This window comes from Caretta caretta, chromosome 19 (assembly GCF_965140235.1).
Source record: "Caretta caretta isolate rCarCar2 chromosome 19, rCarCar1.hap1, whole genome shotgun sequence".
NCBI lineage: Eukaryota > Metazoa > Chordata > Testudines > Cheloniidae > Caretta > Caretta caretta.
This window is the reverse complement of record NC_134224.1, coordinates 1,231,323-1,247,195: the sequence shown is the minus strand read 5'-3', so window position 1 is coordinate 1,247,195 and position 15,873 is coordinate 1,231,323. Positions and strand designations below refer to the sequence as shown.

Sequence of the window (15,873 nt, the reverse complement as noted above, 5' to 3'; positions counted from 1 at the left end):
CTTACCTCTGGTGATGACGCCCTCCAGGCGGATGATGTTGGAGTGATCGAACTGGCCCATGGTGCTAGCCTCTGCCAGGAAGGCATGCTTCTGCTTGTCTGAGCAGCCAGCTCGAAGGGTCTGGATGGCAACCAGGAGCTCTCTCTTACTGGGAAGTTTCAAGCATCCCCGGCAGACTTCTCCAAACTCTCCTGTGCCATAGGAGAGACGGGAATTAGAGTGTCTCCAGCTGAAGGAGCACGGACATTTAGCGTCCCTGTGGTTAGACACTTGAGAGTGTTAACATCAGTATTTTCCACTGAATGCATCCGATGAAGTGAGCTGTAGCTCACGAAAGCTTATGCTCAAATATATTAGCCTCTAGGGTGCCACAAGTCCTCCTTGTCTTTTTGCGAACATCCCAAAAGAATGCGGCATGGGACTGTTTTCATACTGTCATTCTAGGAGCTGAGCTGGCTGCTCTCTTGGTCACTCACAGGCTATGAAAACGGGAGCTATTGCTACAGCTGCTTTTATTTACGGCTTTCTCAAATCTTTGAATATCACTGCGCAAAACAGCGCTGCACAGATCTGCTGCCGCGCACTGGGTCGCAGCGCTGGAATTTCTGACTCAGAACAAGGGGCAGCGCTGCTCTTCTAGAAAATCAGCTCCCCTTCTGGTAGCGTTTCCTTGTGCCCCGCATCCCATAACAGGACCTCTGCCTCTGGACCTGCAAACACTGTGACCTGGGAGCATAGAAGCGGGTCCTGGGATGTGGGCAGCCGGTGTGTGAGTACCTGGCTAGTTGGGCAGATGGGCTCTGCTTTCACATAGCAGGGATCTGTACTCTCAGGGGAAAAATCCACCCACAACACAGGAAGGTGGATTAAGGTCCCTTTAAAAATGCTCACCCTAGCCTCAGTTTACCATCTTCCCCCACTTCTGGGGGGCATCATGACTTGCTGTGAACACACAGACCATGAAACTCTTTAGTGCCAACTAGCAGTTACAACAACACATGATGCAAATTCCTCTCTTTGGCGGCTTAGGCCATTCCCCTAATGCACCAGCCGAGTGCACACTGCACTTTTGAAGTGCTTTCCATGAATGGAAGATTATCTCCCAGAGATCAAGAGAGTCCTCGCTGGGTTCTGACTCTCTCCACTCCCAAACCATCCCAAATGTCAGCTCTCTGGTGACTCCCTCCTGCCCACATGAAGGATAGTCAGGGCCATGCATTGTTCATCAGCACTTGAGACAGAACTTTCTGCTCAGTCGCAGCCACAATCAGGGCAGCACAAAGTGACAAATTCTAATAAGAAAAGGCCAACTTTGGTTTTACAGGGAAAAGCCAATGGATATGAAGAGCTTTATTGATCTGAGAGACAGGTAACCGGCTAGGTCACCCGGGAGACTAATACAAACCATTCTACATTCCTCCCATTTAAAAGACCTATTCTACTTGGATTTCCTTCTCATTAATTATCTATTGCTAAAAGTTCAGAATCACTGGGCCAGTTTCTCTGCCCTGATGGCTGCTAAGATTCCTCTGCCCTCCACTGTCTGACAATCACCTTCTATTTCCATGTTCATATTTAAGCTGCTAGTTAAGCTACTCCCCTGCAACTTCTCTTTGGGAAAATGACACCCAGCATACCAAGGCCTCCACAGATCTGGCTTGTATTAGCAATTAAAGCTGCAGGGATTTTAATTTGCTTTGACGTTTTAGGCCGTATCTCAGAATCTCAACAGCCCATTGGTACCTGCTCGGCTCTTTGTAGGATTCTGGGAGCCTCGTCAGGGTTCTTAAAGCCATTTACATATTTCCTAGGAGGGGGCCAGACAGCAGCCTGACAGTTCAGCCAGCCAGACACACAGCTCTGCTTTTTAAAACAGAAAACTCTTGGCTGCTGACTCAACGTACTGCTCGCAAAATGGATTTACGGTTTTGCTTAAGTCCCAACTAATGGCAAGAGCTACACCAGGGCTCTGTGCCTGGCAAACCCTGAGGCCAGACAGAGGCTGGGGATTACACAGAACTGGGCCACACTCCCTCACCTCTGAGAGGTTCATCCCCTGGGAGTGCAGAAGGGTTTTTGGGGGGTGAGCAACGTCACTCAGAACGCAGGCCCGCCGGCACCTGCCAGAGGGGTAGTGAGCTCTCACTGCACTCGCCCTGGCTCCTAGCTGGGGGTCAGGCTGCAGACAGGTGCCAGCAGCATTTGCTGGGCTACATGACAGAGGCTGGAGAAGAACTGAGCTGGGAGGTAAGCTGTGACCTGCTCCACCTGGAAATCCTGCCTCAGCCTGGGATTGCAGCCTGGAGGCCTGTGAACCCTGCTGGGAATTAGCCCCTTGGGGTGAAAGAGGAGCTAGAAACCCTCCCTCCCCATGAGGCTGTAAATCCACACCCAATGCCCATCCAATGGGCTGAGGACACGCTCTCCTCTTCAGACTGATCACTGTGTCCCCGTGGCACAGGCGTCCTCGGCCCAGCAGGAATGCCCCTCTGCAGAGCCCACCGGGAGCCACGCTGCAGCGTCTCGAAACAGAATACTTGCCTGTTCCAATGATCCGCTCGATCTTGATACTCGAGTTGTCGAGCTCTTTGGCAAAGAGGTGCACGGCCTGCATGGGGTCTTCACAGGTGTCAGGGTCAATATATGTCCTCCTGGTTGGTATCTTAACTACAGCAAAGAGGGGGAATAAACAGAGTATGTGTGAGAAGAAAACCCTGTGTCACCTCCGCAAAGCTCTGCCCAGCCGGGATCCCACTGAGAGAGAGGGAGCAGAGTGCGAACCAGCAGGAGCTCTGCCCTCTCTTTACCTGCCAGCACCGCAAACCCCCTCCAGGCTGCAGTCCCCTCGCTGTCTCCAGTACTCCTGTTGCTGCTCTTTGCTCCCTGGCCTTTAGCTGCGCTTTGGGGCTCAGGACCTGAATTGGGCCCACACTGAGGGACACTGCAGCAGCTAATCCACGCCTACAGCTTTCCTTTCGGACACCGTGTCCCCTTTCACGGTCTGAGAATGCCGCTCAGAGAAAGCCAGTCACAGTCACACCAGAGCAGCGTCCACATATCGGCTGAGCACAGTCCTCCACGTAAATGCAGAAAGCCCAAGTATTCTGTAGCACCCAGAGCGCCAGGACGCAGGCCTCGGCAGAGGATGGGAGCAGCAGCAGGAGCCGGACTCAGCACTGGAGCAACAGCATCTATCTGGATTTAATTTAACTAAGAAACACTGCTGTTTAAACAGGTAATTAGCTCTTCAGCTTAAAGAAGCCCAACAATAACTTCCCTAGGACCCTACAAACCTGTGTCCTCCGGCTGTGCTGCTTGGGCCCCTTGTGGAGGCCCTCTCCTGTCTGCGTAGCAAGGGGATTTGGAAAAGAACAGGCAGCTCTGCAACCTACATTATGCTCCGCGGCTCCCAGCCCCTCCCGCACCGGGGAGATCTTTGCAAGGCTCTGCTCTTTATCTCACAGCCCCAAATTACATTTGGCAAATAGACGGTCCTCTCCTCTCTGTACACTGTTAACGAAACAGAATGAAGTGAGGCAGACAGCTGTTAGGGTCGTCTATGGAAACGATCACTAAGGCCAGGGGACCGGGCTTCCATTCCCCAGGACGCGCCATCCATTCAGGCTACAGCCATATTGACACAGCACCATTCTGAACCACCAGTGATATCGCAGTGCCAACATGCAGAGCTCCTGTCCTCATGGCTTTAGCCCCCAGACCACCTCTAGAGATACAGCCAGCTCCGGCTACAGGTCAGGTTTGCTCTATGTGGGCTGGAGGGCTGGTCAGAACTGCCATTAGGACAAGCTGGGGAGCATTGTTTGGAGTGCTTCTCTGGGTCCGAACGCAGGAGCTTTGCTTCCAGCATCAGGACTGATGGAGCAGACGTGCTGCCTCTCCCCGGATCGGCCTCAGCAGGAACCTCCTGCCTTTTGGGACCAACACTGCACTAGCTAAAACTTATGAGAAACTTGGCTCTATCAGTTTGCTACCAAGTTCCTACAGGGAGAAAAGGGAACCGTTCCCTCTGCTCATTCTCACACCGCCCAGCTCAAACAGAGATGACAGCCCTTGAACTCAAGGAGCCGCCCCTCGGAGTCTGAGCAGATCCACCTCCCAGGTTAATCCTCGCCTACCTGAACAGTCCAAGCCCTCCAGCAGGGATAATTATAACCATGAGCTGTTCCAGGCCCCGATGATCAGCAGCATGGATTGCAAAGCCTTCCCCGCACGCCACTACCATCTGCTAAATGGTAACTGACACTGCCCGGACTGCGCCCAGGAGAGCCAAGTGCAGTGAGAGCAACCCAGTTACAAAGAAAAGGAGGACTTGTGGCACCTTAGAGACTAACCAATTTATTTGAGCATAAGTTTTCATGAGCTACAGCTCACTTCAGATGAAGTGAGCTGTAACTCACGAAAGCTTATGCTCAAATAAATTGGTTAGTCTCTAAGGTGCCACAAGTCCTCCTTTTCTTTTTGCGAATACAGACTAACACGGCTGCTACTCTGAAAACAGTTACAAAGAACATTGCACAGCGCGGGTGGGGACCGTTGCTTCCACTCACAGGTTTCCTGTAAACCTTCATTTTAAATTCCCAGAACAAATAACAAAGACAGGAGCATGTTGGCTCTGCTGCTCCTGGGGCCTCTGCTCCCAACACAACAGCACTGGGTGCCCTGACCTCAGGGGTTTGCCTTGCTCAACCCAGAGGGGCAAAGACTGACTGAGTTTCTGCACATTCCAAACAGGCAGGGGGCTGCTCCTATTGGGGAACCAAACCAGCAGCGAAGGCCAATCCCACGTCTACTGAGCACAAATTCCAAAGAGCAAATATAACGCATGCGGTTCCTCTGGTGTCCTGCCTGTGTGTGATGGCACCGGAGGTTGGGATCAGGACACCAGGAGCAACCCCCTCCCTACCCAGATCACTAACAGGTAGCCTAAGAAACCCCAGCTGCTGCACTTCATCTCTCCCTGCTTTGTATGGAAAACTCTCAGCAATAATCAAAGATCCTGAAAAGCGGATGATGGCAGCAAAGGCTTGTCTGAAAGCGTACGGATTCTGCTGCCTCTCAGATGCTGCAGGGAGCAGAAGAGGAGGTCTGTGCTTAACCGGCATATGCCAGGAATCAAATACACTCGTCAGTTCTGACATTTGCATTTCCTTTGACAACTGTTGTCTGTAAAATTATCGCTGCTTGGTAATCAAGAGATGCCCCAGAAAACAAACCCCCGCCCTCCCGTAGCTGGATGTGAAAAGCTGACAGAATAATTCATACGCCCTTGAGAAAGCTGAAAGCACCTCCGTTTCCTGTGGCTTGCCAGTGACCTCCCTGAGCAGCCAGCGCTCTGTGCGCAGGAAGGACGGCCACTGGCTTATGAAGCTGTCAAGCCAGCTGTCTCCAGGGAGCCTTGCTGTGCTGAGCTGGCCTTCTCTGGGCTAACACGGGATGACAGCACTTCAAAAGGAAGGATTCCGGGCTGCTCTGCAGACAGCAGGGTTGTTAATAACAGTAAATGCAGAGCTCCCCATGCAATCGGACAGCACAGTGGCCAGACGTCACTTACAATGGAAGTACAGCTCCTCGTCTCCGTCCTGGCTGGCTTTGCTGTACCCACACTGTCTGCAATGAGAAGCAATATTCATGTTAGGCCTTGGGTGTGAATCTCCCACTGGATACAAAGCCCCAAATGCCAGTGCCCAAGAGTGCTGTCCAACCCCCCAAAATACACCAGCACAAGAAGCCAGAGGTCAGGGCCAAGCAAACCTGTACACTTAACCACTGTGGTCTCTGTGATCCCAACCCCAGCAGGAGAGAATTGCTGTGGCAGGGACTGGATGTGGAGCTGCATCTTCTGCTGTGGGAGTGGAAGAGCCTAGGGGTTACTCTGCAGCACAGCAGACAAGCAAATGGCTGGGGGCAAACCGCGCAGAGTGGGACCAGGCTGATCCGGGGCTGGGGTAGAAGCCAACAAAGGGCAGGTCAAATCCGGAGCAGCAACATGAAGGCAAGTTCTGAACTCCCAGGGATAATGACGGAGCAGCATCTCCAGGTCATTTCCAGCCCACACGAAGAGCACTCTGGTCTCCTTAAGCCGATGGGCACCAGACGCCTGGTATTCTGACACACAGAGCATTTGCTAGCTCGGTCATGCGGATAACTCAGATGTCCACATCCTCTGACAGGTGCAGCTAAGCCCTGCAGCAGCCAGGATATTTGCCCGTGTGTCCACACCCCTGTAATCTCAGCCTGACATCACCCTTTTTTTTAGAAAAGATGCTAGTCAAACGCCCTGGGCTGGACAGACTCGCCTCAGTGCCACAAGCAACGAAGTCACCAGGATTTCAGACATGGCACTCGTAGTGTGACCGTCAGATCCCTGCTCTGACCTTCAGGGACTCCTGTTAGCATAGATACAAAGCCAGCTCTGCTGAGCTCCTATGGACCACCAGTCAGCAGCCTAAACCCTCCCTGGGCTGATGCTGCACTGGCTGCGGGCAGTGGGAAAAGTCCTGCTGGCATCCAAGGGAGCAGGGCCCCAGTGAGGACCAAGCTGGAGCGTGAGGCTGCCCCAGATGCTGGGTGGCCTCTGTCTTGGAGAGGACCATTTTGTTCATAAACTAAAAGCAAAGCCAACACCACACCCTGCTGTTCCTCTGGCAACTTCCCACCTCAGCACCCCCATTAACACCAGCTCCACGCCAGAGGGAGGAAGGAATTTCCCCAGCTCCAAAGCAGGGGCCCAGAGCCTTGCACCAGGGCTGCCTGCACCTGCAAACTGTGCAACTCCAAACAAAGGAAACAAGCCTCCCCTCCCTTGGAGCTGCTCCTCTGCCACCCCAGGGCGTTCAGGGGAAACGGCAGCTACTGGGGGGGGCGGGGGGGGAGCCAAGTGAATTCTTGATGCCTGTGTGAGCCTGGCTCTTGGAGCTCAGGCATTCTGTGCACCGGAGCTCGGCCTGCCACTCTGGAGCCCCACCCCAGCCCCGCTGCTCCAACAAGGGGCCTAGGGACCTGGGATTCCCGAGGTGAAGCAAGTGACAGTGGCCTGCTCTCACCCCAGCCCTGTCGTTACACAACACACTAGTCTTCACTCGTAATTTTTTATTATTCTATTTACTTAAATTAGTCTCATTTGGGGCTCAATTTAATCTTTTAAGTAAAAAGTTATAGATCGTTACACTGAACCATCTGTCAGATGACTACAGATGCCTCTCTGAACCATTTCTCTGGTTCTAGCAGTCCTGGCAGGAGGAATGGAGATCAGAGCGAGTGGCTCCGAAGATAGCACAATTATCTGCTTCATATACTTCCCAATGCAGTTTGGAACTCCAGCTGTCTGGGTTTCACCCATCCTTCAACTCCAGAGCTAGATCCAGCCAAAGCAAACACCTGAGCCTTGGAAAAGCCCCAGATTAGGAAGATTAACAGAAATATAGATTTTTAAAATGCTAAGGTAACTTAAGGGAATTTCTATCCTTGATTTACCAGTTGGAAAAGTGAAGAGTTTCACACTGTTTGGAGATGTCCCAGTGTGACCCACTGGTGACACATGACCCGAACCACAGAGAATGCAAGTCTGTTACAGTTCCAAGATACGGCCAGGAGTGCAGAGACTCTCATGCTCTCTCTGAAGGTCTCCAGTTGGCCAGCATGGTGGCCACATTGCAAACAGTGCAGAGAATCCTGGGGGTTTAGTTGTTATCCACTGTAGCCAACAAAGTCTCCCAGATTTCTCCCCTGCTTCCCACCCAGGCCCATTGTCACAGTCACATCGATAGTTCACTGAGCACCACTGTGGCTGCAGACACACGGCTCTGGGTAAGCTTTCCCCACTGCCCGTTCCCCAAAACCCTCTGACCTCGGGAAAGTGACTCACGTGTGTGACAACAGCCCAGCCTGGGCCTTGGCAGACTGTGGACCACTCGGAAAACTGCTCTAGCCAGAGCCTGGGGGAGCTCTGAATGCCACCAGCCACTCCTGGCCAAAGTATTTGATTTGCCAAAGTATTTTTCAGCTACCGAACCCTGGAAGCCCACTTGATCCCCTGGCACAAACACCGGCTATTCCAAGCCTGGAACAGGAAGGTGACATTCACCCCTGTGCAGAGGGCCAGCTCTAGGCCTTGTGTTGGCCCTGTCAATGAGCGGATTTGACCCTAAGGCAGCCAAACACGCAGTCCACAGGGCAGAACTTGGCTGCTACAGAGACGTGTCTCTTTCCCAGTGTCCCCCGAACCCCAGCCGCAGCATTAGGAGTATTAGCTACACCAAGTCAGCAAGCCGCCCCCAGAAATCCTTGGTCTATAGCCATATGCACAATGGAAGAGGCGCGAAGTCTGCTCACCTCCTCCAGATCATCACACCAATCACCATGGAAACCAGCACGATCAGCCCAGCGATTGCAACCACGACGATGATGATGATAGGGTTCTGCTCACTGGGAGCCACGGTCACTGCCAAGGAGGGAAGCGAAACAGGGGTTAGGTCTGTATTCCCCTCTGCACGTACCCGGCACCATGGTTACAACTCCAGATCAGCCTGCCTTGGCTCGTGCTGCATTCCTGCACCAAGGGCACCAGGAATAGCCAGCATCAAGTGCAGAGCCCTGGCAAGGTCATGGTGTGTGTCCACTCCCAGCCCGCCAAAGCGCCAAGCTCCAGGGCGCTTCTGCACCAGATAGCACTGCATCACTGGCAGTGTTTGATAGGCCCCTCGTGTTTAAACACAACCGGAAAAGGGGACGAAACTCTGGGTGTTTCTAGGGCAAAACAAAAGCGAGAGAGAGAGAGACTGAGGTAGGGTGAAAAATCTTGCAGGCTTTTCTGCATCATAAAGCACCAAGAAAGGGGACAAAGCAGGTCACTTTTAACAGCCTCCCCTTGCACATTTGCCCTAGGCCAGTGGTTCTCAGCCAGAGGGACGCGTAGCTCCGGGGGTATGCAAAGGTCTTCCAGGGGGTACAGCCGCTCATCTAGATATTTGCCTACTTTTACAACAGGCTACATAAAAAGCACTAGCAAAGTTAGTACAAACTAAAATTTTATACAAACAAAATGAGAAAGTCACCCATTCCTCAGTAACAGTGTGCTGTGATACTTCTCTATTTTTATGTCTGAATTTGTAAGCAAGTGGGTTTTAAGTGAGATGAAATTTGGGGGTACACAAGAGAAATCAGACTCCTGAAAGGGGTACAGTAGTATGACTAAGTTGAGAGCCCAGTGCACTAGACTAAGCCGGCAGTTTGCAGATGTTACATGGTCTGAAAACTTTGCCTAAGCCACAACCTTGCCCTGATGGCTGAAGCTGAGAAAACATTTCTACCAGGTTTCCGAGTAGCAGCCGTGTTAGTCTGTATTCGCAAAAAGAAAAGGAGGACTTGTGGCACCTTAGAGACTAGCCAATTTATTTGAGCATAAGATGAAGTGAGCTGTAGCTTACTTATGCTTCTGCTCAAATAAATTGGTTAGCCTATAAGGTGCCACAGGTCCTCTTCTTCTTATTTCCACCAGGATGCATTTGAAATGCAGGAAGTGACTTTCATGCTGACCCCTTGTTAGCAGCACACGACCTGTCTGATGTCAGGCCAGACCTGAGAGCAAGGGGTCACAGTAGCTGCTCATGTAAAGGCAGCAAGGGGAGCTTCACATGCTATTTTCGTAGGGTCTGCAGCACTAGGGCTGGTTTTTAACTCTAATTTCACAAGGAGACTGGCAGCTTCTTTCCAAAGCAAAAGCAGCTAGACAAAAGCTAGAGGAATTACCACACCTTGGTAAGGCTGTAAACACACTTGAGTCTCAAATCTTGCCATGATCCCTTGGAGCATCTCCCTGTCCCAGAGCTCGGCCCCTCCTCCTGCTAAACCAGCTCAGGTTCCTCTAGCACAGACCTTGAGAAACTTTCTCTGCAGGCGGCAAGCTGCTTTTTATTGTTATTTCTCTAGCTCACGTGCTGAGGCCATTCTGGCAGCCAGAGCCAGCGCAAGCAGAGTGAAGGCCAGTGTTGACAGGGTGAGCAGAGGAACCTCTAGCTCTCAGCTCTCATGGCGGACTCCTCATTCTATTAGCTGGTGTTTAGGAAATAGTCCTGTTTATGGGGGAGACACATTAAAATGTACAGATGGTCTCCCTCACTAGTTCAATACTTTCCTCTCCTGCGTTGGCAGAGGTCTGAGATAGGACATTCGATAAGACAACTTTTACTGGATTCAATGAATTCTGAAAATATTTCCGTGTGGTAAATGGATGCAATTTAAAGCCCTGTTAGACACAATCTCTGGACATTCACTTCCAGCCAGAGTGGGGTATTAAACTGAAACCTACCGTCTCCCTGACCCCCTCCTTTAGACAGTGAAATAAGATGTTCTTGACAACAGGTTTGAATGGAAGCTGTAAAAGGTAAAAACCCCAACAAAATCCAGTGAAGCCGATTCAGCTAGTCAGCAAAGTGACAAAAACCCTAAGTGCTCCATAGACCAGGGCTCTAGCGGGGTAGAGCAACCGTCTCTGATCTGGACGCAGGCTCGAGACCAGCTCTGCCTCCATGTGAAATGATCTGAAGGACCCTGGTTTTGTTTTCACTGGACGATCGTGCACTCAACCCCTCTTTTCTGTGGCATTACTTGTGGCTCAGAGGATAGAAAGACAGGTAAAGTGCCCTTCACAGTTCAGCAGGCAGCAACGGACAGCCATTCCCATCCGACAGCTCTTTGGTGGCCCCTGTGAATGGAACCGGGGGGATCCATCCAGATGTCAATGTCACAAAAACCAAGTCACAATTGGCCCTAGTGGGCGTCCTCCTTGGCAGCCTCAGTAGAAATCTCAGAGATGTCCAGTAAATTTCTCCCCTCCTACTGCCGAGGGGGCTCCCTCTAGGGCAGGGCAGGTGGGTGCTGCACGTGCTCTGTGGACGATCCGAAGGCGTCAGCCTGCAAGGCTGTCAAGCCAGCAGCCCTCATTGGCACTACATCGATCTCGGACATTGGAAGAAAACGAGGGCCTAGGAAGGAACAGGCCCTCGCTCAACAGAAGGGCCCACTCCCTCCTTAGGGGACAGGCCCACACCCAGAACAGACTCAGTTGAGTCTCCAGCACGAACCGTGGGCCGTAGAGCTGCTGCAGCTGAAAGTAACGCACCTGACGTGTGCTCTGTGTTCGATACGCACCCCACTGGCCTGCCTGCACTTACGTTCCCCCAAGGTCTCCACTTCGATGGCAGGACTATAGTTTCCATAACCCTGGGCTGACGCCGTCCGGATCTGGAAGACGTAGAGCGTGCCAGGCCTGAGGTTACTGACTGTCACGGCCGTCGACGCGGTTTTCACGGTCGAGTAACTTTGATCTCTTTGATCCTATGAAATAATGAAACACGGGAGATTTAACAAGATGGACAGCTGTCCTCTTGCTGTGTCTCTGGGTCCCAGCAGGGCTGACTAGCCAAACGTTAGACCATCAACGAAAATGAAATGTTTGCTAGATGCCTCATTAATAGAAATTACAAGTTACAAGAAGAGCAAATCAAACGCAGCGAGGACTAGAGGATGTGACTGGTGAGAGGCTGGGGAATGTGTGGTTATAAAAGGGGCGACACCAGCTTCGTGGGCTGTCCTCTCCCATTCACGTCTTTACATTTTCTTTCACACCACCTTGCATGCTGGGAGAGTGCACGCCAAGCCCCTTCCCCCTCCGCCTCCAAGGAGGTCCTGAGCGTGGCACTGCTTACAGGACACGATTAATATGAAATCACCATATAGCAAAAAGTAGTTCCACCAGGTAGGGCTGAAAATAAACAGCTAACCAGGCCTGGCGTTCCAGCCAGCAAAGGGCACTGGGTGCATTCACACACCGCATGCACTCAGACACCAGCCAGCGCACTCCTGTCCCCCACCCCAGCCCGAGTTACCATCTCCAAAGAACCCCAGAGGACGGGCAGAGGGTGGTTGTGGATGTATCTTGGGCAGCCCTGATATGGAAGGACATTCGGAGGGGTTGCGTGGCATGTCCTGGGGGAAGCATTGAGTACACAATCAAGCCAGTGACCGGGCCCAGCTCATCGAGGGGACACGGGTGTGCAGCGACACTGCCTGAAAGCAGCCCTGGGAAGTCGCTGGCCGAAGATGCCGGCGTCCCAAAGGGATATCAGAGGAGAAGAGTCCGAAGGGAGGGACGGGCTGGAAGGTGCTAAATGACCCCTAAATGCATCAGGGCAGGTTGGGGGGATGAGTCGCCTGAGGGGCCAAGAGTCCCATGCTCAGTACCCTGGATGTGGGGGAGGCTCGAACAGAGAGGCTCTTGGAGGAATCAGGGGAAGGGGAAAGGGCAGGCTGAGCGAGAGCAGAGGCAGGTTAGGACAGAGGCAAGTTGGTGCATCCTGGCAGCAGCATGGCCATCTCCTTAAGCTCCCTCTGTAACAAAGGGGCCTTTCAGGCTGGGACAATGGGTGAGAATTTGCAGTTGGGTCTGCAGAGAGGGGTTGATTTAAATTAAATAGGAGCTGCAGCACGTCCCTGGCCCTGGGGGGTTGCTACAAGCCATTTCCAAGGAGAGGAGAAGGGACCTTCAGCCTCTGGCGAGAGGCAGAGGGGAGGGGCTGAGGCTGAGCAATGAGCAGGTTCTCAGTGAAAGGCACCAAATGGGGGCCACAGCCCCAAAGAGGGCTCTGGCTGCAGCTGGGCCAGAGCCCAGGAGAACCCTGAAAAGCAACGAGCAGGGTGGAGGTGTGAGGGGCAGAGGAGACAGTGCCCAACAGAATCCGCCCCAGAGGAACGCTTATACTCACTGCACTACTCAGGAGGACGGCACGTCCACCGTTTGGAATCTGAACACCTGCTGCCACCAGGCCATCTGGAGAGGGCCCTCTCCACAAACTGGAGCCAGCTCTGAATGCTGTTCTACACGCAGGTGGTCTAGGGAGACCTGGGTTACCCAGCCCAACAAGGCCTCTGTGCACCAGATCACCATCTCCATGCCAGAATCCCACCACACTCCAGCTGGGCCATCAGCTGACAGCCAGTGGAAAGCCACCGGACGGGTAGATCTAAGCCCTTCCTCCCAACTCTACAGAGTGGACTAGAGCCTGGCACACAAACCAGGTTTCCTAGAGAGAACACAGCATTTTAAACTGCTCCAGCAAACAGCATCAGGGGGAATCTCTCGGCCACGGCACCAACTACAGCAAAGACACGTCCACTTAGAAACGCTTTAGCTGAGCTGGTCTGGAGCGGCCGTGGCCCTGCAATGCCTCACTCACCCAGCCTCTCCTGCCCAGGACGGAAGTCACACAGCCTCAGCAGAGAGAGTACCGCACCCGCTCCCTGGTGCTGCCTGCTCTGCTCTTTGGCCAGAGGGAAAGCAGTCTGGAGAGTTACTTGTTCTCATTATGGCTAATGCGAAGGCAGCACATTGGATCTTTGCAAACAGTCTAACTTGACTTCTCTGTTAGTAACCAGCGCCGTGACAGGGGGATGGTATTAAATCCACCGGCGCTTCCCAGGCATGTTTGACTGGAGCAGCCCTGCTGGAGAGCTCTGTGAACAGCCTGGAGTGCCGAGGGCCGAGCTCTTCGCGGATGCAGGCTGCTCTGGGCGCCCGCACTGCGCTGTGTCTCAAGACTAAATAAACGTGTTAGCACACATGGAGTAATCAAAGCTGGCAGACGCATTCTCTAGCGATTCCAGTCCCGCGAATGTGATTCACCTACCCAGCTAGCTCCGGATTTCTGCCTTGTTATGACAGGGACAGACAGAACCTTTCCAGCAGCGGCTGAGGAATGTCAGAGTGGGAGGGGGAAGCTGTGTCTGCATGGCAGCCCTGAACAGAGGAGCTCGGCTGCAGCACTGCCTAAGGCAATGGGTCGCAGTGTGGCAGAACGGCAGTTCTGAGGGCTTTGCTGTATTCCTTGCATTTAAAGACACACTTCCCATGGGCTCCAGAGATGCAGCCTCTACAGCAGGCATATGTTGCCACAGGCAGATGACGTTCTCCATTGGGAATCTCAAAGTCTCAGGCCCCTGGGTATATTCATGCTTCTCCCTGGCAGCACCTCAGGTTAGGAAAGCTCCTCCCAGAGCCTCCACCTCCTCAATCCAATCACTCGCACAGCATCACCCGAGAAGGAGCTTAGGCTTAACAAACCACTCAAAGCATCTAGACATGCGCAGCATCCCACAGGTGCTGCACCCCCCGGCTTGAAGTGACTTCCATCATCTATAGGGCTGCCAACTTTCTAATCGCACAAAACCGAAACCCTCGCCCCGCCCCTTCCCTTGAGGCCCCACCCCCTTCCCCGAGGCCCCGCCCCCACTCTCTACATTCCCCCTCCCTTGGTGGCTTGCTTCTCCCACCCTCACTCACTTTCACTGGGCTGGGGTACGGGTGCAGGCTCTGGGTTGTGGGGTGCAAGAGGGGGCTCCAGGCTGGGGAGGTGGGGCCGAGGGATTCAGAGTGCGGGAAGGGGCTGCAGGTCGAGGCAGAGGGTTGGGGTGCGGAAGGGGGTAAGGCCTCTGGGCTGGGGCCAGGGATGAGGGGTTCAGGGAGTGAGAGTGGGCTCTGGGCTGGGATCAGGGATGACAGGCTTGGGGAGCAAGAGGAGGCTCCAGGTTTGGTGGGGGGGGCTCAGGGCTGGAGCAGGGGGTTGGGGCTCAGGCTTATCTTGGGCAGCTCCCAGTCAGCGGCGCAGAGGGTCTAAGGCAGGCCCCCTGCCTGTCCTGGCACCATTCTGCGCCCCGGAATCGGCCAGCAGGTCTGGTTCCTAGGCGGGGCGGGGTGGGGGGGGCAGGAGGATCCACACGCTGTTCTCGCCCACAGGCACCGCCCCCACAGCTCCCATTGGCCGGTTCCTGCCCCGACTCAGATACAGGTTTAGTCTGGCTCAATGGCGCTCAGCACCCCCACTACACAAATTGTTCCAACGCCCCTGTCCAGAACCTACGTCTTTCCTTGCCCCCCCCCCCCCCCCGTTAGGGTGTGTTTGCTACATTCCCATCAATTAGGCTGGAGCACCCTGGAGCAGGGACTAAATTTAAGGGTTTTCTGTGAGGTGCCTCATATGTTTTTGGGTGTTGTAAAGTAAGTAATAGCAATAGTAGGCAGCAACTGAAGGATTTTCACTGCCTTGTTCGCTATTTCAAGGCAGGAAGGAGACATTCCCAGCCAGCTGGGGCTGCGTGTGCAGGCGTGAGTGAGATGTGGGGAAACGCACTGTTAAAGCTGGGACATTAGATGCTGATGATTAATGGATTACTGCTGTTATGGGAGGTAACAATGACATTTTGGAACAAACTGCTTGGCAAACGGATTAGTCTCTTTTCACCCAAAGCTCAGGTAGAAGTTATTTGAGGCCAGGTTTTACTGCGGTCTGTGGGTTCCAGAATTAATACAGCTGTACTTTGTGTCAAAGGCTTAGCAGAGCTCAAGCCTGGGTTTCTCACACACTATTTATGCTGAATAACTAACTTCTCAAACCCTAGTTTCTAGCATTAATGCCGCAGCCTGGATATAGTTAATTACATTTCTCCTGGGTCTGTATATGTTGTTGTGCAACATGCTATCTATTTGAGGGGTTTGTTTTTTCTCAGAGCCCTTTGTGCAGAGAATCATGAAAAAACTAAGTCCTCAAATACAAGGACCAGGTACCAAGCCAGTTTTCTGGAGTCAGCTCAAATATTGATTTGTTTACATGTGAGCAATTGCTAAACTGCAGAGTTAAACTTACTTACCAAATTCAGAGGCAATGGATTGTTATTTCACATATGCTCCAAATCTCGTGACAATACTATTTTTGCTAAGAAATTATCATATTATATTTCAGCGCCTGACCTCACAACAAATTCCTCTCTTGGAAACTATCAGATATTAAAGGGCAAGTTAAT

At 52.7% G+C, this 15,873-nt stretch overlaps 1 protein-coding gene across 2 annotated transcripts in view; it reads right to left on the bottom strand.

Annotated features, from left to right (window-relative positions):
- Window positions 1-15,873, bottom strand: part of EPHA10 (EPH receptor A10) — a 112,749-nt gene that overhangs the window by 21,052 nt on the left and 75,824 nt on the right. For both annotated transcript variants that reach the window (XM_048825918.2, XM_075121230.1), the window contains exons 7-11: window positions 11,193-11,355; window positions 8,353-8,461; window positions 5,573-5,628; window positions 2,542-2,667; window positions 6-191 (exon numbers count right to left, since the gene is read on the bottom strand). In XM_048825918.2, the coding sequence (XP_048681875.1) occupies window positions 6-191; window positions 2,542-2,667; window positions 5,573-5,628; window positions 8,353-8,461; window positions 11,193-11,355 (640 nt within the window). The remainder of the gene's footprint in view (window positions 1-5; window positions 192-2,541; window positions 2,668-5,572; window positions 5,629-8,352; window positions 8,462-11,192; window positions 11,356-15,873) is intronic.